Genomic DNA, 21,261 nt, shown 5'->3' with positions numbered 1-21,261 from the left:
AAGGAAAAAAACAGACTGTTAGGGTGCCTGGGTGGCTCAGTCATTGAGCGTCTGCCTTCAGCTCAGGTCATGATCCCAGGGTCCTGGGATCAAGCCCCGAATCAGGCTCCCTGCTCAGCGGGAAGCCTGCTTCTCCCTCTCCCACTCCCCCTGCTTGTGTTTCCTCTTTCCTGTCTCTCTCTGTCAAATAAATAAATAAATCTTTAAAAAAAAAAAAAAACAGACTTTTAACTACAGAGAACAAACTGATGTTTACCAGAGTGTCGGTGGATGGCGGATGGGTGAAACAGGTGAAGGGGATTAAGAGCACACCTTGATGAGCACTAAACAGTGTATAGAATCATTGAATCACTATATTGTACACCTGAAACTAATATAACACTATATGCTAATTATACTAGTATTAAAATTTTTTAAAAATGAAACTGCTTAATTTTCATGAATTAAACAAAACAGACAGGAGTCTGGACATGATGACCAATGATGAAGCCATCAATTGGTATGTGGTAATTATCATAAACTAGATCTGATGACCAATTTGATCTTGGTTTTTAAGGGATAAATTAGTTTTATGGGATAAAAAAAGCAGGAAGAAATGGCTGGGAAATTATTTAATTGAAAGGAAGAAGGAAGGAATTAAGCAGCTTTTAAAAAAAAAATGAATGTTAAAAGGCCAAAATTCTCTCGTATTATGATTAGCAGGAGGAAAACAATGGAAAAGAAATGGAGACTCATAAAAATCAAGCCGCTTTTCTAAAGTATAAGTCCGCACACTCAGGAACATGTATAAAGAACAAAAGAATCAGAAAAATGACAAGCGACAAAGACAGAACTTTTTACCAAGAGGAAAGAGACTTATATGGTATCATGAAGAAAAGGCTGTTTGTCATAACACTGGATTGGTCTACCAAAGAAGTTTGTAGAAGCTAAGATCTTGGAGATGCAAAAAAAGTCATAAATACTTTTCTGTTCCTAAAAGCTTTCAACACTTGCTTGCCTAAACCTTGCAAAGGCTTGGACCAGAAAATCTCCCAAGTTCCCTGGCAGTTTTCAGTCTGCCAGCAGCCCAGCAGTCTTCTGAAGATTTATGCCCAGACCCACACATGCCTCTTTCAGAAAATTAACACTAAACCCTTACATTTGCAAGGTGCTTTTTGTTTATCAAAATGTTTTCCCAAGGAACAGGTTACCATGAAATGATGCTGGGATTTGGAGTCAAAACTAGGCTCAAGTCCTGAATCTGCATTTTTTTTTAAGATTTTATTTATTTATTTGACAGAATGAGAGAGCACAAGCAGGGGGACTGGCAGAGGGAGAGGGAGAAGCAGGCTTCCTGCTGAGCAGGGAGCCCAACAAGGGGCTGGAGCCCAGGCCCCTGGGATCATGACCTGAGCTGAAGGCAGACGCTTAACCAACCAAGCCACCCAGGTGTCCCCCGAATCTGCATTTTTATCGACTCAGGAGCCTTGGAGAAATCACTTCCTTATATGTAAAACAGGGAGAATAGTAACGCCAACATAACAGGGTTGTCAGAAGGAAAAAGTGAGATGAGGTGTGAAAAGGTTTTAGAAAATTCTTAAATATTAATACATATATAAATTGTTCATTTATTGCTGTCTTTTTCTACAGTACCTTGATGTAGGCAGAGATCCCTATCGCATTTGTAGACTATCATGGCTGTTCGTAATTACCACTAAGTGATTTGGCCAAGACGAACCTAGCACCTCTGACGCAGAAAACCAGTTATCTTTCCTTGACCCCACATCACTTGTCCAACAGAAATATGTTCTAGCCTTGTGCTCTTCAGATGGGAGTCACTACAGAAAACGCCTCCCCAGCTCCCCAATTTCCATGTTCTGTGTTAAGTAGTAAGGTTGCATATCTTGTTGTAGATCTTTTCCACTTCTAACTTTGGTTCAATATGTTCTTCCAACTCAATGTTTTTTTGTGGGTGAAGGTTTTTAAAATCTTTGCGACTTTTGCATGCCTGCATGCACATGTGTGTTTCTGTGTTTACCAGATTTGGGAAATTTAGGTGTACATGATAAATACACACAATCCTGATATTAGGAGGTCTGAATAGTGGCCAGAAACTCACCTTTCAGTCCACATTAGCTTTGAAAGCAATGCTAGGATCTCGTTGAACTAGATGTTTGGCATTAAGACAATGAGGATGGAGAAAAACCAACTCTTACACAATGTAGGTCAATTGGAAACCTAGAGCTTATTGAAAAGGACCAAGAGCAAGAGGAAAAGAAGAGAAATATAGAAAAACACAGTCCAGCTATTTCTGTTCCTCCCAAATAACCTCACACTTAAAATAACAAAAAAGTGGATTTAATAAACAGTAAATACAGCTATAACAGACTGATATTAATGAAGCAAAATAGGGGTACAGATAGAATTATCAATGTAGACTGCAAGGCAAAAAAGATTAAATAGGATAAAGAGGGTTATCATTCGTTGATATAAGATAGACTCACTAAGAAGGTATAATAGTGCTCAGTTTTCATGCACCAAACAAGATAGTATTGCAATAATATAAAGCATAGTTATCAGAGAGTATATGAATTTGAGAAAACCACTATCATCATAGAAGATTTGAACAACTCGTTTCTCAGAATTTGAATTCAACTGAGGGAATTTTATTTTAACAAAAGAAGAAAACACTTTTTTTAAGAAAATTTGTTCACATTTTGACCAACAAAGAAAATCTCAATAAATTCCCCCCAAATAAAGGTAATAAAGACCATATTTTCTGAATGCTAAAAATTAAACCCCATGTGGTCAGCAACCTTGCCATTTCTGTTCACCTTTGTACCTCAGCACCTAACACATCCTTTACCACGTTGTAGGGATCCAGAGTATTGGTGCATAAGAAAGAAAGGAAAGGTGACCCACAATATAACTCTAAATCAACATGAAAAATATATCCTCCCCCAGGATCATCCCTTAGAAATTTCAGTAACATGCTTAAGAATAATTCTCACAGGGGCATCTGGATGGCTTAGCTCATTGAGTGTCTGCCTTCAGCTCAGGTCGTGATCTCAGGGTCCTGGGATCCAGCCCCATTTCGGCAAACTCCCTGCTCAGCAGGGAGCCTGCTTCTCCCTCTCCTCCCCCCTCGTGCTCTCTCTATCTCTGTCACTATCTCCGTCTCTCTCAAATAAATAAAATCTAAAAAAAAAAGGTAGCCCACGGCACCAACATTATTAACCCACCCAAGAACTACTACTTCATTTAAAAATATACAAATGGCTTACTATAAAACTTGGCAAGAGATTTGATTATGCATCTCGCTGAGAAGAAAATGGAAATGGAAGAAAATATATGAAAAAAATACTACATACCATTTTCATTTAAAAATATAATCGGGGCGCCTGGGTGGCTCAGTCGGTTAAGTGTCTGACTCTTGATTACAACTCAGGTCATGATCTCAGGGTCGTGAGATTGAGCCCCACATGGGGCTCTGCTCTGGGTAAGGAATCTGCTTAAGATTCTCTCTCTCTCTCCCTCTGCCCCTCCCCCGCCCCCCCTGCCGTTTTCTCTCTCTCTCTCTCTCTCTCTCTCTCTCTAAAATAAATAAATAAATATTTAAAAAAGGAACAATCAAAACAATCATGAGAGAGGTGCCTGGGTGTTAAGCATCAGTCGTTAAGCATCTGCCTTCGGCTCAGGTCATGATCCCAGGGTCCTGGGATCAAGCCCTGCATCGGGCTCCCTGCTGTGCCGGAAGCCTGCTTCTCCCTCTCCTACTCACCCTACTTGTGTTCCTTCTCTCACTGTGTCTCTGTCAAATAAATAAATAAAATCTTTAAAAAAATCATGAGATACTGTTTTTCACCTATCATATTGGAACATATTTTAAAGTGTGATCATTCTAGTGATGGTGAAGCTATGGAAATAGGGCAACTCTTGAAGGTTATTGGTGAAATTATAAACTTACACAGTCTTTCTGGAAGCAATATGGTGGTACTCATCAAAGTTTTAAATGTGGGTACCATTTGAAATAACAGTCCTCATTCTAAATATCTGTCATGGAGAAATTCTCACACATGTACACAAACGTATGTATGCAAGAGTTTTTCGGGGTCGCTTCATTTTTTTTTTAAAGATTTTATTTATTTATTTGACAGAGAGAGAGCAGTAGCAGGGGGAGCTGCAGAGAGAGGAGAAGCAGGCTCCCCACTAAGCAGGGAGCCTAATGTGGGGCTCAATCCCAGAACCCTGAAATCATGACCCCAGCCAAAGGCAGACGCTTAACTGACTGAGCCACCCAGGTGCCCCAGTATCCAACCGTTTTAGTTGCACTATTTTATTGGCAAAAAATTTGAGATTCACTTACGGGGTGCCTGGGTGGCTCAGTCGGTTAAGCATCCAACTCTTGGTTTCAGCTCAGGTCATGATCTCAGGGTTGTGAGATTGAGCCCTACCTCAGGCTCTGCGCTCAATGGGGAGTCTGCTTCTCTCCCTCTCCCTCTACCCCTCCCCCTACTCATGCTCATGCTCTCTCTCTCTAAATTAAATAATCTTTTAAAAATATTTAGAATCACCTAAATGTGTATAGTAGAGTATGGTGGACCCATATGATAAGAATACCATGCACCATAAGGTGAAAAATAAGCCACATCTATAATATGAAAAGATGTTCACAGCTGTATATATATTAAGTGTAAAATACATATTGCCTTTATTTTTTTTTCATATTGCCTTTATATATATTCATTCTGAGGCCATTTTTGTAAGAAAAAAATCTCCAAACCTCTATATAATTAACAATTTTACCTCCTTGCTGGTTTTTTTCTTTATTTTTTTTTTTAAGAGAGAGCACGCGCACGAGCAGGGGGCAGGGGCAGAGGGAGAGGGACAAGCAGACGCCCCACTGAGCAGGGAACCAGTCGTGGGACTCAATCCCGGGACCCTGGGATCATGACCTGAGCAGAAGGCAGACGCTTAACTGACTGAGCCACCCAGGCGCCCTTTTTTTTTATTTTCCTTTAAATAAACCTTTGATTGATTGAAGTAAAACATACATACAGAAAATTACACAGGGAGCTCACCTTTGGTACCACCGCCCAGATCTAGAAGTAGAACCATCATCTAGGAGCCTGGAGTGTGATGAGAGAAAGGTCTAAGCTAGGTCCAGATGTGTGAGTTAGCATATGAAAGTCATTGAATAGTTGTCAGAATTGGATCAGGATCTCGGAGGAAAAGGTCTAAGGTGAAAAATGCAGAAGGCTGAGGACTTGGGGTGCCTTACGATTGAAGTGACAGAGAATACAGTGGTCTGCAGCAGAGACTCGGAGAAGGATGCCAGAGGTAAGAACACAGCCCCTGAGGCAATCTGATCACATCTGGCGCAGGAGCGCCATGCCCGCCGGCCCGGTGGGATTCCTTATGGAGGTACTTTGTGCCCTGTGACCCTGTCGCTCTGGCCACAACTGACTGAACCAGAGATCCAAGCCCCAGGCCCTGTAGGAGCGATATTGGTCAATGAGTGCCTCATCCAGGGACCCTCCTCTCTCTTAGGATCACACACACACACACACACACACACACACACACACACACACACACACACACACACGGCTTACAAAGTAATAAATCAACACAGAAACAGAAACATAGAAAGAAAGCAGTGGCGAAATGTGATTGGGGAGAAGATCAGCCCCAAAAGTAGGCAGCAGGTCACTGGACAGGGAAAAGCCCCAAAGCCGACTCTGTCAAGGGAGAGGCCGAGAAAAGTCTGTCTCCCCTGGAGAAAGGAGCCGCAGTGCGTGGGAAACCCTCCCCTCCCTGGAAGCCTGGGTCTGTGTCATTGCCCTGCCCCTCCTCGTCCCCGACCACAGCCACAGATAACCCCAGCGTGACCCCTAGGGCTGTCTGGTCAAGGCTGGAGTGCTGGCGGCCCAGGGCAAAGTGTCTGAGTCACACTTCTTGTCACATCCTTTCACTTCCCCAAGTGGTTCCGACGCGAAAGGCCTTTCGGATTGGCTGCCTCCAGGTGCCCGCGCCCCGCTGCGGCTGGCCGGCTGGGGGTCAGGAGCCCATAAATACTTCCGGCTGCCGAGAGCGGCCTCAGACTAGGGGAGCTGCCGCGCGCGCCGCTGCCTGGAGCCGCGTGGGTAAGTGCGCCCGCCTTCAGGAATTGACAGGCTCCCCGTTGCCGCCCAGCCCACAGCCACTGCTTGCCTGTGCTTCCTTTTACCCATTTTCGTCAGACATTTGCGGGCAGGGGACCCCACGGGAGGAGAAGCGCGCGATGGGGCAGGGAGGAGGGGCAGGCTGGGCTGCAGCGGAGAATGCCAGGTCCTTCTGCCCTGTCCTCAGAACATCGTTGCCCTCTTGTCGAAGGTCCCAGTGCTGCCGGCCCGTCTCCTGTGCACCGCCCCATGCACCTCTGCCTCAGCCACAGCCCGTCCCCGCAGCAGCTCCTGCGGGCTGGCGGAGCCCAGCTGCGGCCCCTGCGGTCCTTAAGCTCCTGTCTGGCACGACCTCCTAAACCCCAGGGCCCCAAGAAGCAGGTGGTGTTTGCAGACACGAAGGGGCTTTCGTTGACATCTGTGCACCTGTTCGAGGATGCTGTGGGCGGAGACTCTGAGGAGGGCTCGTGTCACCTGTCCAGCTTCCCGCGCCCCGCCCCCCCCCAACCCTCTGCGCCCCGGGCCTCTTGGCCCCTGGGCCGGACTCGGGGTTTCCGGAGGCGCCAGCAGAGCCGGAGCGTGTGCCCGGAGCAGAGCGCGGGGCGGGGGCGCTGCCTGCGAGGCCCCGTGCCGGCGCGCACTCTGGCTTTCCAGAAGGCAGTGCAGACGCGCACGACCTTTGATGCCAGCGACTCGTTCCAAGAAGCGCCCCAGCGTTGGTGGTACAGTGGTGAGCGTAGCTGCATTCCAGAAGCGCCCTGTGTTCACACGGCCGGTCCTTGCAGAAGCGAGACTGACAGCTTCGGCTTCCAGGTGGCGAGGTCACTAGAGTCCCCGGGCCCTGAGGACGCCATCCGGTTCTGCATCTCTTTAGGGTGTGCTCAGCAGCTTTCGGGGAACAACAATCAAGGACAGAACTGTTGCGTGGTGCCCAGTTCACAGTCCTGCTCATCAGACTGAAATTGAACTCTCTCGAGGGCCCACAGGCTGAGCCCTCTGGGATTACTTTTCCTGCACAGGCAAAGCTTGATTTTCTTGCCCAGGTGGTCCGTGTTTCCTCTCTCTCCAGGAGCTTCCCCCAGACTGTTTTTGCTCCCGGATTCATAGTGGGAAAACCGGAATGGGGCAACTCCCAGCCACGCCCCCTCCTCGGGGGCGGGGGAGCCCAAGCCTTGAATGCCTTGCATTCTTCTTTCTGGGGGGCAGGCTCACTTCCTGACCGAAGGGATGAGATTTCCTTCCTGAAGATGCTCGGTATGGCACCTTTCTACCCTTCGCAGGGAAGGAAGCCTTTGGAATGTGGAACAGGAGAAACGTAAATAAAGCTTTTAAATGTAAATCTTTAAAAGGCCTGGCAGAAAGTGTCCCTTAGGGCTGGGTGGGTGTGTGGCAGAGGTCAGGAGGAGCTCTTTACATTGAAGATAGAGATGCAGCACAGAAATGTGCTTTTACTTTCCCCTCTATCCAGAAAGGGCTAGTTTTCTGGTAACTCAAAGTCGTCTTGCCTCTTCAACTTTTGCCAAAAAAAAAAAAAAAAAGTTTGTTAGAGCATCCTCAGGAGTTCATCTTGTATTGTCCACCAACACCTGACCTTTCCCCCTCTTCCAGCAGATAAGAGTCTGGGAAAACTCTGTCTACCTCCAATAAATGTACTTAAAAAACAAATATTTTTAACTCTTTAGCACATTCTTTTAAGTGTAATTTACCTACACCCAGAAGCCAGACCTTTGTTCCTATTTGCCCCTGCCCCCCCCCACACACACACACTTTCCCTGTTGTATTTATCCCCCTGTACTGAAACTGCTAATTGAACTGTTTGCTCCCCTCAGAGCCTGGGAAAGGCTGGGGCAGGCCCAACCATGTACTGTACTTTGCTGGCCCATAGGCTGGCCACCCCTGAGACACTCAAGACATATGGTTTGAAATAATGCATGAGTATTCATGCCAGGTATGCCCCCAGCTTCAATTTATAATGTTCTGAGATCCTTAGCCTTTGGAAGATCTTAACCTCTTTTCAGAGACTGTTCATTCTCTCAGATTATCCTTCATAGATGACAAATTTTTAACAAGTGTTGTTTTTGTTTTTGTTTTTTAATCTTTATCTCCTCTCATCCTTGACTTCTTGGGCTACGTTTGTTTGTGCCTGTGGTAGGCTAATACACGCAATCATAATGGTTGAGCAAGCAACATTCGCTTTATTTATTTTTGTCCCTTAGAGGGCCTGCCCCCCGCTAACTCCCTCTGGGTGTAAAACGGCCAGGTGGTTAACAGGGTAATGATAGAAGGAGCCGAACAAGCAAGCTTCCAGGACAGGGAGAACACAGCTGCAGCTTCCTCGTCTGATAAGGGGTGCTAGGTACTGCCACTGTTTCCTCCCCGCCCCCCACTCCAGGCTTCTAGTCTTGACTCATGAAGAGATGATCGGGGAATAGGGTGGGTGGTCCCCACTGGGTAAGCTGTCCGGATTGGGGGTCGGTCTCTGAAACTAAAGCTGGTAAGAACAGAAAAAATGAGCAGTCAGCTGTAAAGGTGACTTACTCTCAGAATGTGTTGAAATATAGTTCTCATGAAACTAGGGTTTTCTGAAATCTCATTGATGAGCTTCTAAGAAAATACAGTTGAGGTCAGGGCCCGCCACTGGAGAAGGGAAGTCTTGGAAGACCACATAGGTCAGGTCTAACAGTTTGGGGGTGCTAAGGAATCTAGACTTAGGATAGTTATACTCCTGCAACCACAGAGACAACCAGCAGGATTGAAAAGAGATGCAGCTTGTTAGTCATCTTTGAATTTCACATGTTTCAATGCCAGATCACAAAGTATACTATGGAATTAATATTTGATATTTTTATAAAGCCTTATCTTATAAACAGCATAACAGTGTTTAATTGTGACTTTTGGAAATACACACATGTACTATATGCCACAGTTATATAATCCTGTAATTCGTTTTTTTCTTTTTTATAGTGATAATCTCAGAAAAACAAAAGTGGCCCAGGACTCTTGACCTTTCAAACGTCCAGACTAAGATAAACTGGTTTAATTTATGACAACCTTTCCTATGCAGGTAATTTTTCCATTCAGTGACCCCTTTCTCTGTCTTTCCCACACACACCCTGTATTATCTACCAAATTTCATGCATTAAGTACTAGTTCATTCATGATTTTATTAAATACATGCATACTTTGTCAATTTTCTGGTAGTCATCATGTAGTTTTGAGTCATTCAACAAACATTTACTGAGCAACCATACTGTGCCAGACATCATGTTAAATATTGGGGCTAGAAAGATGAATAAAACAAAATTCACAGTCCAGTGAAGGGAGCCATACATACAGATGATTGATAAAAGTAATTCTAGACACACCAGGCAGTGTGAGAAACACATGGAGGAAAAAAAAAAAGGAGAAAAAGAAGAAAACACACACACACACACACACACACACACACACACACACACACAGAATGAGCACCTAGGAAGAAATCAGAGAAAATGTCTTATAGGAGTTGCCCCCCAAAGTGAGTGCCTAAAAGATGAGTAGATGTTTGCCAGAAATTACATTTCAGTTAGCTTAAGTGGCCTTATTTATATATGTGATTTCCACAAGACTTTTGAATTATTGTTCCACTTATTGGAAACTTCCCTTTTGTTCCCCTGAGGATCCCAGGAAGTCAGCCCTTGTTTTAATGGAGGTGATAATGGCCAGCAGGAGTGAATTTTGGAAAATGGAGAGCTGGGCAAAGAGGAAAGTATGGCCATATTCATCCAAGAGGACATTCTGCTCAGCCAAGTGTTTTTGGCTGTTTGGCAGGTAGAGCTCTGTATAAGCACAAGGTATATCAAATTGCCAGAGCCTTTAGAGTCATACATTTCCTTTTCTCTTTTTTTTTTTAAACTTTATCATCAACCTATTGATGCTGATTTGGTTTCCCAAGTAGACATTGCTGTAAGGGTTATGAACTGACCTATGGATTCTATTATTCCAGTTAATTTTGCATTTTCAATTATCCACCTAATTTAATAAATAAGTCCCCTTTATCAGTGTCTCCTGCAGATTTGATTACTATAAATCAGTCCCCAGAAACAGATCATCTTGCTGTGAACTGACAAAGTTGGGTCTGTGAATTTTCAAGTTGAGGACCACAGTGTGGCTGCAGACTGAAAAACTTGTCTTCTTCATTTTGTTCTTAACTACAAAGTCTCTACTTCTTAAGTCAGAGTGTTCTTGTATTGATCTGATCCAACATGCATATTAGCCATATTCTGATGACTCTCAGATTTAAATCACTGGATCTCTCCTCCCAACTTTAGACTCCTATATCAAAGAAGAGCATCACAAATGGTGGTTTCTCCCAAAATTAAAAACAGAATTACAACATGATCTGGCAATCCCACTTTGGGGAATAGATCCAAACGTACTGACGGCAGCATCTCAGATATTTGTACATTCATTTTCACAGCAGCATTTTTCATAACAGCCAAAAGAGGGAAGCAACTCAAATGCCCATCAGTGGATGAGTGGGTAAAGTAAATGTGGCATATACCTACAACACAACATTATTCAGCCTTCAAAAGGAAGGAAATTCTGACACCTTGCAACATGGATGAACCTGGAAGGCATTAGGCTAAGTGAAATATGCCAGTCCCGAAAAGACAAATATTATAGGATTTCACTTAGATATGAGTATGAGGTATGAGTAATTAAACTCAGAAACAGAAGTAGAATGGTGGTTGCCTAGGGCTGGGGGGAGAGGGAATAGGGAGTTTTTGTTTAACGGGTATACGTTTTGGTTTTTCAAGATGAAAAATTTGTAAAGACTGATTGCACAATAATGTGAATATACTTAACACCACTGAACTGTACACTTAGAAATGGTTAAGATGGTAAATTTTATGTGTATTTTGCCACAATTAAAATTTTTTTTATAAAGAACACACCTCGGGGTGCCTGGGTGGCTGTCAGTTGAGCATCTGCCTTCAGCTTGGGTCATGATCCCAGGGTCCTGGGATTGAGCCCCGGTCTAGGACTCCCTGCTCAGTGGGGAGCCTGCTTCTCCCTCTCCCTCTGCCCCTCACCCTGCTTGTGCTCCCTCTTTCTCAAATAAATAAATTCTTTAAAAAATAAAATTAAATAAATAAAAAGAATACACCTTTTCTTAATTTGTCTTTTTCTCTTGGTGCTTGGAAATGAGCATTGGTATTGCTAGTTGTTTAGTAAATAGTTGTGGTTCACCTCTTAATGTCAAAGGCTTTATACATGAAAAGGTATCTGTGGAAGGAAGCTGCAGCACACTTATGGGAATATTCTACTGGGGGAAAGAGCATCTTTTAAAAGGAATATCTTCCCATTTGCCATACACACAGCAAACACAATGATTCTAAAGGCACATTTTGGGAAATTAGCTCAAAGTCAGAATGACACGGGGGTTGTTAACACTGTGATCCCCCTTTAAAATTTTTTTATTTATATATTTTTAAAGATTTATTTATTCATTTGAGAGAGACAGAATGTGTGCGCCCAGATTGGGGGAGGGGAGAGGCTGAGGGAGAGAGAGAATCTCAAGCAGACTCCTGATTGCAGAACCCAAACGGGGCTCCATCTCATGACCTGAGATCATGACCTGAGCCCAAATCAATAGTCAGACACTTAACCGACTAAGCCACCCAGGTGCCCCAAGATCCCCCCTTCTTTTTTTTTAAAGATTTTATTTATTTGACAGAGAGAGAAAGAGACACAGCGAGAGAGGGAACACAAGCAGAGGGAGTGGGAGAGGGAGAAGCAGGCTCCCCGTTGAGCAGGGAGCCCAATGCGGGACTCGACCCCAGGACCCCGAGATCATGACCTGAGCTGAAGGCAGACACTTAACGACTGAGCCACCCAGGCACCCCCCCTCTTTCTTAATGGACTATCAGGTTTTTAAGATTACTCACATAGCTTTTGTATTAAAAGAGTATTTTCATTTTAAAATGGGGAAATACCTCAACAAAAATCTAAAGACAGTCCAAATTCAGAGTGACAAGGAATTTAGTGTTGGATGTAAGCCTAGTCATGCTATAGGCAGTGGGCCTTCTCTATAGTTAAACCTACTTTGTGTCTAACTTTTCAAGCATTATTTGCTCATCTTCTCTCTCCCATTTGTATTCCTCTGCCTAGAAATGGGTATGACAGAGATTTGCCCATAACATTAACCTTTGAAAACAAAGTTCTGGAACCTGAGGAAACCATATTAACCCAGTTCTTTTTGGCTCCCTCTTCAAAAGGAAGTTTGATTGCCTTCGTGCACTAAAGAAGTTTAGAGAATGTGTCAAGGAGTGTGTGTGTGTGTGTGTGTGTTGATACCCAACAACTGAGTCTACTATTTGGCTGGGCAAAGAATCAATCAATGTCATTTGTGTTGAGTCTCTAAAATGTGTGAAACATTTTTTAATTTCAAAATTATCATATAGAAAGAACAGTAATATATGGTGGGAATTGTAAGAAAACATAAACACAAATACACAAAAGCAGAGAACAGACTACTTCTAAGTTTTGACTGGTTCTGGAGGCAGGAAAGGAGACCAGATATCAGAATCCAAAAAGCATTTAAGATGGTAGTGACCACTTTAAAACTCTAGCCCTAGCACTGAGGAGGACACAAAAATGTATGATGTCCAGTTTCCTTTATGGAATTTAATCTAGTTGAAGATTTTCCATGGCCATGAATTATTCAACTTTGTATTGCCATTGGGACAATAGCAAAAACTGGCCACATGGGAAGGACTCGGTGAAGATTTGTTAAATGAATAGATAAATGATTGAGTTTAAAATATGTGATAAGTCCCAAACAGGTGTGGTGATGAGTGGAAATGAGTGGTCCGGTGTTTTGGAGTAGAGCCGTCATTCTTAAAGTCAGATTTTGAGGCTTAAGAATGTGGACTTTACCCTGAAGATTTATTATCAAGTTATTTAGCAAGGAATGGCAATCCGACCCTAGTACACAGAATAAACTGGGGGGGGGGGGGCGGGCTTGGTATTGGGAGGTAAAAATGTCTTTTAAGAACAAGGAGAAGGGCTAATTTTTTTCCTAAGGAGAATCCATTTGAGGGAAGATGATAAACTTGAGTCCTTGGGTTAGGCATTTGAAGTCTGAAGTGCTGGTGAGAAATACACAGGCAAACTCCAGCAGGCACCAGGCTAGAGTGATCCCTTCCGAGTTGAGGTGGACGTTGGAAAGTTCCAGCTGCAAAGGAACAGGGAGATTGTCCACACAAACCCCTTGCACTCCGTGGCTTCATTAGTAAGGCAAATGACACCCAGGGATGATGACGATGGTTTCCGTGACGGTGATGGTGGTGGCAGTGATGGCGATGTAATGGCAGCTAATGTTTCTTGAGCGTGCCAGGCCTTGAGCTAGGTTCTTTACGTACAGAACCGTATCTCACCGCATTACTCACAACAGCCCCAAGACGACAAGATAATTTTGTGACTCAAGCCTTTCTCGCTGATCAGGACAGATTTCACCCTCTCTAGAACCTACACGAGTGCACCTTGGGGGAAGTAGCCAGTATTCGGGCCCGGGCACAGCTCAGAAACGTGGAGACCCCTCTTTCGGAAGCGCTCCCCTTATTGGAGCAGGAATCCCGAGGGTCGCGCGCCGCGGTGAGGGGCAGGCAACCAGTGCCCTCGAAGCACAGCATCAGCCTCCACAGCGCTCCGCCAGCCCGAGGTAACGGCTCCTCGCCCGCCAGGGAGCGCCTCGGTCCGTCCCAGGCGCCCCCGACCCCGGGCAGGTGACGCGGCTCCCCGCCCCTCGTGGTCCCCGCCCCTCGTGGTCCCCGCCCGGCGCACGCCCGGCGCGCGGGTGCCAGGCGAGCGATTAAACGGCGGGAGGGGTGGGGATGGGACGCGAGGGGTCACGTCAAAACGGCGTAGACAAAGGGCGGGCGCGCGCACGTCTTTACGCACGCCTCGGCCGGCGGCGGCGGCGGCCAAGGGCGGGAGGGATCGGCCACGGAGAGATTGGGAGCCCCGGAGCCTCGCGGTCGGTGAGTATGACCGCGTTCCCGCCGGTCCTGAAGGTCACTGGCCCCAGGGGAGCCGACAGCGGGCCCCGGGGTTCGGGGCCGGCACCCCGCGAGCGGCCTGCGGTCTGGGAACCCCGTCCCTACGCCGCTCCGGCGTCAGGAGACACCATTGCCGCTTCCTGGGGTTTCCCGGCCCGTCGGAACGTTCCGCCCCCTCGGCCGCAGTGGAACAGTCCGCGCCCCTCCCCGGGCGAGCTCGCCGCGCCACCCTCCGGTCCCGCCGCAGCGCCCCGGAGGCCGGTGTCGGGTGGCTCCCGCCACTCCCCTGCTCGGTCCGGTCCCCCTCCGGCTGGGCTCTCCGGGCTTCTCCCCGTATCCCAGGTGCTCCGCAGCCCGCCCTCCCCAAGCGTGGAGGAGTGGAGCTTGGGAGGGCTGAGGGGGTATTAGAGATCACGAGGAGGCGCCTTCTCCTGTAATTTCTTTTCTTATGTCCTTTGGCTTCGCTGGGATGTAGATTTTCCTCGCTTGTTCTCCAGAGGGACCCATTTTTCTTTCTTTAGAATTTCTTAACCCCCGAGATCCCTTATCTTTCCGTTTTGATTTCACGCCCTGCATGGCATCCTCCTACCAGAGGGTCTTGTTTATTTACTCACTTCGTTTCACGTAGGATTTTAACTTTTGCAGTTTCAAAGTTAGAGAAAACGTACTGTAGGAAACATACGGTATTATTCTGTGGAAATAAGTTCCATACTGTACTAGATATAAGTGCCTCTCACTGCTCATGCTCTCAGTGCCATGGATCTTCTCAGTGATAACCTTCTTGACAGCATTTCCTTTCTGGTTCATTTTCCTTAATTTTGACTGAACTTTGAGTGCCTCTGCTTAGTTTCATCTCCTGTAGATTCTATCTCAACCCAAAGGAAATGGTGTGAAAGCAGTTATCCGTATGCCAGAGACTGTAGAAATGAGTCCTGTAATAATGCCAGTCTGGTATTCTCTTCTAACTTTGATAGTGTTTTTTGTTTGCTTTTTTTACAACTTTGTATTATGGAGATTTTCAGACATAGACAAATAAATAAAATAGTGAGCCAGCATGTATCCATCATCCAGCCTCAACAATTGATCTTCAGGTTAAGCCTGTCCCATCCATGTCCCCCTTCCCTAAGCTCTGGGATAAATCCTTGATGTCAAAAGGAGCTTGAGATTCAAAATAAAAATCGTACTGTTGTATAAAATCATAATGTACTTTTTTGGGACATACCTACTCTTGGAAGTTCTTCAACTAAGAAATACGTAATAGCATTGGAGAAGGGCCAGAAAAGGACACCTAAAATGATCAAAGTGCCGGAGGACAGGTTGAAACAAAAAAGTCTTCAGATGTAGATGAGAACTTCCAGGTCATCTTTCTAACTTTTTCTTTTCTTTTAATTTTTTTTATTTATTTGACAGCGAGAGAGACAGCGAGAGAGGGAACACAAGCAGGAGGAGTGGGAGAGGGAGAAGCAGGCTTCCTGCAGAGCAGGGAGCAGGACCCTGGGATCATGACCTGAGCTGAAAGCAGACACTTAACGGCTGAGCCACCCAGGCGCCCCTAACTTTTTCATTTTTAATGCACCCTCAGGGTCCATAGATGTTCAGAGACTTGTCCAGATCAACCGGGAGTAAGAGTCCAAAGAGGCTGGAAACCTCTCCCAACTCCACATTCAGTCTTTTTTCTCCTTTACCATAGTACTGCCTTTAAGTTGTTTCTTTCAGGAAAGGGAAGTGTGTGGGAGGGCTATAATGAAGACTTTTACAGTGAAAGGTTTGGATGGGTTCATAGGAACTTTCCCATCAAATTCTGGAATAATAAAACTAGGGGTTATGTCTTAAAATATTTCTTAAGCCAGATAGGGGACAAATGAGAAATTCTAATCACAGCTTTTAGTAAACATGGGAAAATTGTGACCTTAGAAGGGGAATACCAGACTGAGAAGAATTATAAACTTTAACAGATGTAGATAACATTCACAGCTATTTAAGAAAGAGTAACTAAAGATTTGGCATGCACTTCTGAAGTTTTGCTCTTGATAGCAGAGAGAATAGTAGCCTTCCATAGAACATCCTTTCTTGCCATTAAACGGATGAAAATCCTAGGCTGGATGTAACATGGATTAGGTGTTTGCTTTCTTTTTTGTTGTTGTTTTTTTTGTTTTTTTTACAAAACATAGTATGTATTTCTTAGCACATTTTGTGCTTGTTAGGTTTCCTTATCTCAGGAAAGACAGGTAAATTCAGTACTTGTACCGCAGTCTTCGCCCTTAAAATTGGAGGGGATATTGTACCTCCAAGGAATCTTTGTATATAGAGTTCATCGAGTTTGCTTTTAAGTTTGGTTTATATGATGTAACATAGTTGTTCATAAATTATTTTCAGGATGGGCTTTTGTTAACTTATGACTTAAATACAGTGGTCGACACATGCATCCAGCTTATGGAAATAACTGCTGAGATAACAGCGTCGGGGTGTCTTGGTAAATCATTACCCTACAGACATGGGTGCAGGGAGAACTTTTATATTTTGTGTGGGTTTTGTGGTTTTTTTGTTTTTTTGTTTTTTTAGAGAGAGAGGGAGAAGGGGGGGAGAGAATCTTAAGCAAGCTCCACACCAAGTGCAGAGCCTTACACTCAGGACCCTGAGATCATGACCTGAGCCGAAATCAAGAGTCAGCACTTAACCGACTGAGTCACCCACCCCTTGTGTGGGTTTTTTTTTGTGTGTTTGTGGTATCGGAAATTTCTGAGTACAGTGGTTAGCTAGGATTCTAGCCTGGTAACTGGTTTCTGCTGAAGAAATAAACCACTTATCTGTAATGCACATCACAAAATGTTACCTTTTTAAAAAATCTCTTGCTTTCTGGAGCCAGAAGCTGAGATTATTTGATCCTGGTTGAACTGTACTACAAAAGTGTTTTTTCAAGTAAAGTAGAACCTCATTATGGAGTGGCATTTACGTCTTTCTGTATAATTATGCTCAGGGGAGGACTTGACCAAATATCATCAATTCCATGTATCACTAAACTGCAAAATACTTATGATAGCATGATGAATGCTTTTTAAAAGCACCGAGTTTTAGAGTTAGTAGGAATGTTATAAAGCTTGCAGTTTTTCCTAACTCCTTTAAAGGTACTCTCTGTCCTGTAAAACATGCATACTTTTGCACCTGCCATCCAGTCACAGGGCATTGTCTCCTTTCTTTGGGCACTCTTTTAGTTTGCCTTGTGTTTGCTTTGTACCTCCTTTTAAACTATAACCCCAAGATCTGCAATATTAGAATAATGCTTTGTAAAAAGTAGGAGCATAATAAATTTTTGTTGACCTTTTGAATTAAAATACCAAAAAACTGATGAGGAAATTGAAATCCAGGGAAGCTGAATGACTTAACAGACCAGATAGTAACAAAGCTATGCCTGAATTCTTACCTAAGGATACTCCTGAGTTCCAATTCTAAGCTCCTTTATGGTATCATTTTCTTCACACAGCAGAGGAATGGGGAGGGAAAAAATATTTATGTATGTTTTTTTCTTTACCAGTTACACATATTTTATTTTCAGGGTCTGCTTTAAAAGTTTTTGATCAGGGGCGCCTGGGTGGCTCAGTCAGTTAAGCTTCCGGCTCTTGATCTCAGCACAGGTCTTGATCTCAGAATTGTGAATTCGAGCCCTGTGTTGGGCTCCATGCTGGGTGTGGAGCCTACTTAAATAAAATAAATAAAAAATAAACGTTTTTGATCAGTGCTGTCCAATAGAAATACAATACATACCATATATATGATTTACATTTTGTAACTAGCCACTTTTATTTTTTTTTATTTTTTTTTTTTTCACCAAGTATTTATTTGTCAGAGAGAGCACAAGCAGGGGGAGCAGCAGGCAGAGAAAGAAGCAGGCTTCCCACTGAGCAAGGAGCCTGATGCGGAACTTGATCCTGGGACTCTGGGATCGTGACCTGAGCCGAAGGTAGATGCTTAACCAGCTGAGCCACCCAGGCATCCCGTGTAAGAGCCACTTTTTAAAAAGTACAAAGAAACACACGAAAACAATTTTAATTGTGTATTTAATCCAAATTGTCCAGAATATCACTTCAACATGTAATCAATATACAGATTATTAATGAGGTCTTTTACATTCAGTTTTTCAGAGAACATTTAAATCCAGTGTGTATCTTATTTACATTTACAGCATATTTCAATTTGGACTTCCCACATTTCAAGTGCTCAAGAGTTATATGTGGTTAGTGGCTGCTGTGTTGGACAACAGAATCACTGTCAGCTGAGCATAAAGATAAAGGAGCATTTTAGGCTCTTAGTTATAAATTCTGAGATTAAAATAGTTTGTGGTTGTATTCATTGTTTTTTTTTTTTTGTTTCTTAGTGATTTTTCTTTGCATAGTTAGGATTGTTTCAAGTTTGTAGAAAGTTGAACAGAGAAGTCTGATGGTCCACAAATTTTGTACCTTTGTGATTAAATGCTCTCTCTCTCTCTCTCTCTCTTTTGGTCTGTGGGATCAATCTTCTCTCTCTCTCTCTCTTTTTAACCATCTTGACCATTTTTAAGTGTGTAGTCCAGTAATAATGCTTTCTCATTTTAACACTATTTAGTCATTGGGGGGAAAAAGCTTGATTTAAAAAAAAAATAGTAACAAAACTAAGTAATAAAATAACCTAATAAAAAACAGGTAAAGATTTGAACACTTCACGAAAGAAGATAGATGGATGGTGAATAAGCAAACAAGATGCTCATTATCATTGGTCATTGGGGAAATGCAAACTAAAACTATGAGATACCACTTCACATCGATTAGTGTGTCTAAAATTAAAAAGACTGATCCTATCAAGTGGCAGTAAGGTTGTAGAGCAAATGGAACTTTTATACGCTGCTGGTGAGGATGCAAAATGATGGTACAACCAGCTTAGAAAGCAGTTTGGTGGGGCGCCTGGGGGGCTCAGTCGGTTAAGCGTCTGCCTTCGGCTCAGGTCATGATCCCAGGGTCCAGGGATTGAATCCCACGTCGAGCTCCTTGCTTAGTGGGCAGCCTGCTTCTCCCTCTGCCTGCCATTCCTCTGCATGTGCTCTCTCTCTCTCAGATAAATAAAATCTTAAAAAAAAAAAGAAAGCAGTTTGGCAGGTAAACATAGACCTGCTTTAGACTCCGTCATTCCACTCCTAGGTATTTACCCAAGAGAAATTAAAATGTACGTCCATATCAAGACTTGTAGATAGCAGCTTTATTTGTAACAGTCCCAAACTGGAACAATCCAGTTGTTCATCAGTAGGTGAATGCATAAGCGAATGTGGTATATCCATACCTTGGGCTACAGCTCAGCAGTAAAAAGGAATGAACTCGTGACAGGTGCAGCAATATGAATGATTCTCAGAATAATGGTGCTGAGTGAAATAAGCCAGACAAAAAAAGATTAAAAAAAAAAAAAAAAAGGCTAGAAAGTTGCTTCCAATTACATATACAGTACTTAAATGTAAAAACACCATCTCTGAGATGGAGCTCGCAGAGCAGCATTCAGGTTGGGTAATGAAATGTCTTGGGTCTTAAAAACCCCAGAAAGTTAAATTGTCCTTTCTTAGGCTGATTGCCCCTGAATATCAAAATATCCTGTGTCCTTTGTCCTTTTTTTCTTTTTCAGCTTCGAAGACTTCATGTTGCTGTGGGGGAATTTGGTACCAGGTTTCTTACTACCCAGTTCCAACTCAAGTTAGTCCTTTGTAGGCAAGGAGAAAGGTACGTAAGGTCAGAGTGACCTTAGCTAAGATCAAGACCCCCAAACTGACCCTGTTACTGTCGTCTTTCTGGTGAGTTGAGTTACCCTTTAGCTTACTGTATCTTGACTTTGTCTTGAACCATTTATTTTATCTAGCATTGATGTCAGCTCAATGTATAGTCTTGATTTTTTAGCACTTCAGGTTCACTTCAACCTCTTAGCTCTGAGTGCTGCCCTGTTTCTTTGGAAACACTGTGTACTTCCTCCTAAGTACCAGCATTCCATTCAAGCAAATTTCTTATACTCCACTACTCTGATACACTTGACATTCAGTTCACCCAGCACTATTACCTATTCAAAATGGTAAATAAAATTTTAAAGGTAGCAAAAAAGATAAAGTGACCTGCCCTCACACTCCTAGAGGCAGCACCTGTAGCCATTCTTGTATCTTTCCAGAGATCTGTATCTTTGCAAATACATATAAACTGTATATATTTTTCCTTTTCCTCCCTCTCAATTGGTATTTACTGTGGACATTGTTCTGCATCTAACTGGTAGATTGTTTCTTTATCAGTGCACAAGTAAATGTCTTTTTTCATTTAACAGATGAATAGCATTCCATTGTGTGTTCTGTTAATTGTGGACATTGATGTTTCTTTGGATATTACAAAACAGTGCCGCAGTCAGTAACCGTGCACGTACATCGTCTTGTATGTGCATCAGTACAGGGTTCTCAGCCTCAGCACCATCGTCATTTGGGGCTGGATAATTCTTTGCCATCAGAGGTGACCTACGTATTACAGGATGTTTAGCAGTACCCCTGTCGTCTTTGTACTCGTTGCCAGTAGCCCCCCATCCCAAGTCCTGACAGCTAACAAAGTCTACAAACATTACCAAACGGTAGGGGGAGTGTTGGGGGAGAGGGGAGAGGTTGGGGGGCAAATGGCCCCTGGTTGAAAACTACTGTTCTAATTTACCTGTTTTTTGTTCGTTTGTTTTTTCTTTTTTTAGAGAGAGTGTGTGCAAGCAGGGAAGGGCAGAGAGAGAAGGAGAGAGAGAATCTTAAGCAGGCTACACGCCCATCATGGAGCCTGACGGGGGGGGGGGGGGGGGGGGCTCAATCTCAGGACTCTGAGATCATGACCTGAGCCGAAATCAAGAGTCGGATGGTCAACTGACTGGGCCACTCAAGCACCCCTCTAGTTTATCTTTAGGATACCTTTTTAGAGGTAGGATTGCTGGAGCTAAGGTTACGTGCATTTAAAATTCTGATGGCCGGGGCGCCTGGGTGGCTCGGTCAGTTAAGCGTCTGCCTTCGGCTCAGGTCATGATCCCAGGGTCCTGGGATCGAGCACCTGCAT

The 21,261-nt window shown here is 43.9% G+C and overlaps 2 protein-coding genes across 7 annotated transcripts in view; both read left to right on the top strand.

Moving 5' to 3' along the window:
* The first annotated feature begins 5,228 nt into the window (after positions 1-5,228).
* Positions 5,229-7,808, top strand: LOC113925410 (protein phosphatase 1 regulatory subunit 3C-like). The gene is made up of 3 exons (XM_027600068.1): positions 5,229-5,319; positions 5,964-6,125; positions 6,355-7,808. The coding sequence occupies exons 1-3, from the start codon at positions 5,229-5,231 to the stop codon at positions 7,101-7,103; spliced, it is 1,002 nt and encodes a 333-aa protein (XP_027455869.1). The 3' UTR covers positions 7,104-7,808.
* A 5,267-nt stretch (positions 7,809-13,075) lies between these two features.
* The window catches only part of GPAT4 (glycerol-3-phosphate acyltransferase 4), a 34,410-nt gene continuing 26,224 nt past the window's right edge, over positions 13,076-21,261 (top strand). For 3 of the 6 annotated variants that reach the window (XM_027598327.2, XM_027598328.2, XM_027598323.2), the window contains exons 1-2: positions 14,021-14,167; positions 19,826-19,991. The gene's annotated coding sequence lies outside the window, so the exon portion shown is untranslated. Of the gene's footprint in view, positions 13,849-14,011; positions 14,168-19,825; positions 19,992-21,261 lie in introns of those variants that run through there. The other 3 variants (XM_027598324.2, XM_027598326.2, XM_027598325.2) reach the window with 3 other exon arrangements.

Source organism: Zalophus californianus, chromosome 2 (genome assembly GCF_009762305.2).
Source record: "Zalophus californianus isolate mZalCal1 chromosome 2, mZalCal1.pri.v2, whole genome shotgun sequence".
In the NCBI taxonomy this organism is placed as follows: Eukaryota; Metazoa; Chordata; class Mammalia; order Carnivora; family Otariidae; genus Zalophus; species Zalophus californianus.
The sequence above is the reverse complement of the archived record's forward strand: the minus strand, read 5'-3'. Positions and strand labels throughout refer to the sequence as shown.

What these genes read in the sequence shown, in the direction of transcription:
- LOC113925410 (XM_027600068.1), top strand. Translation starts at nt 5,229, where the DNA reads ATGCAGAAGGCTGAGGACTTGGGGTGCCTTACGATTGAAGTGACAGAG. An exon ending in CTCGGAGAAGGATGCCAGAG is followed by an intron (nt 5,320 to 5,963) that starts GTAAGAACACAG and finishes CACTTCCCCAAG; the next exon opens with TGGTTCCGACGCGAAAGGCC. An exon ending in CGCTGCCTGGAGCCGCGTGG is followed by an intron (nt 6,126 to 6,354) that starts GTAAGTGCGCCC and finishes CTCTTGTCGAAG; the next exon opens with GTCCCAGTGCTGCCGGCCCG.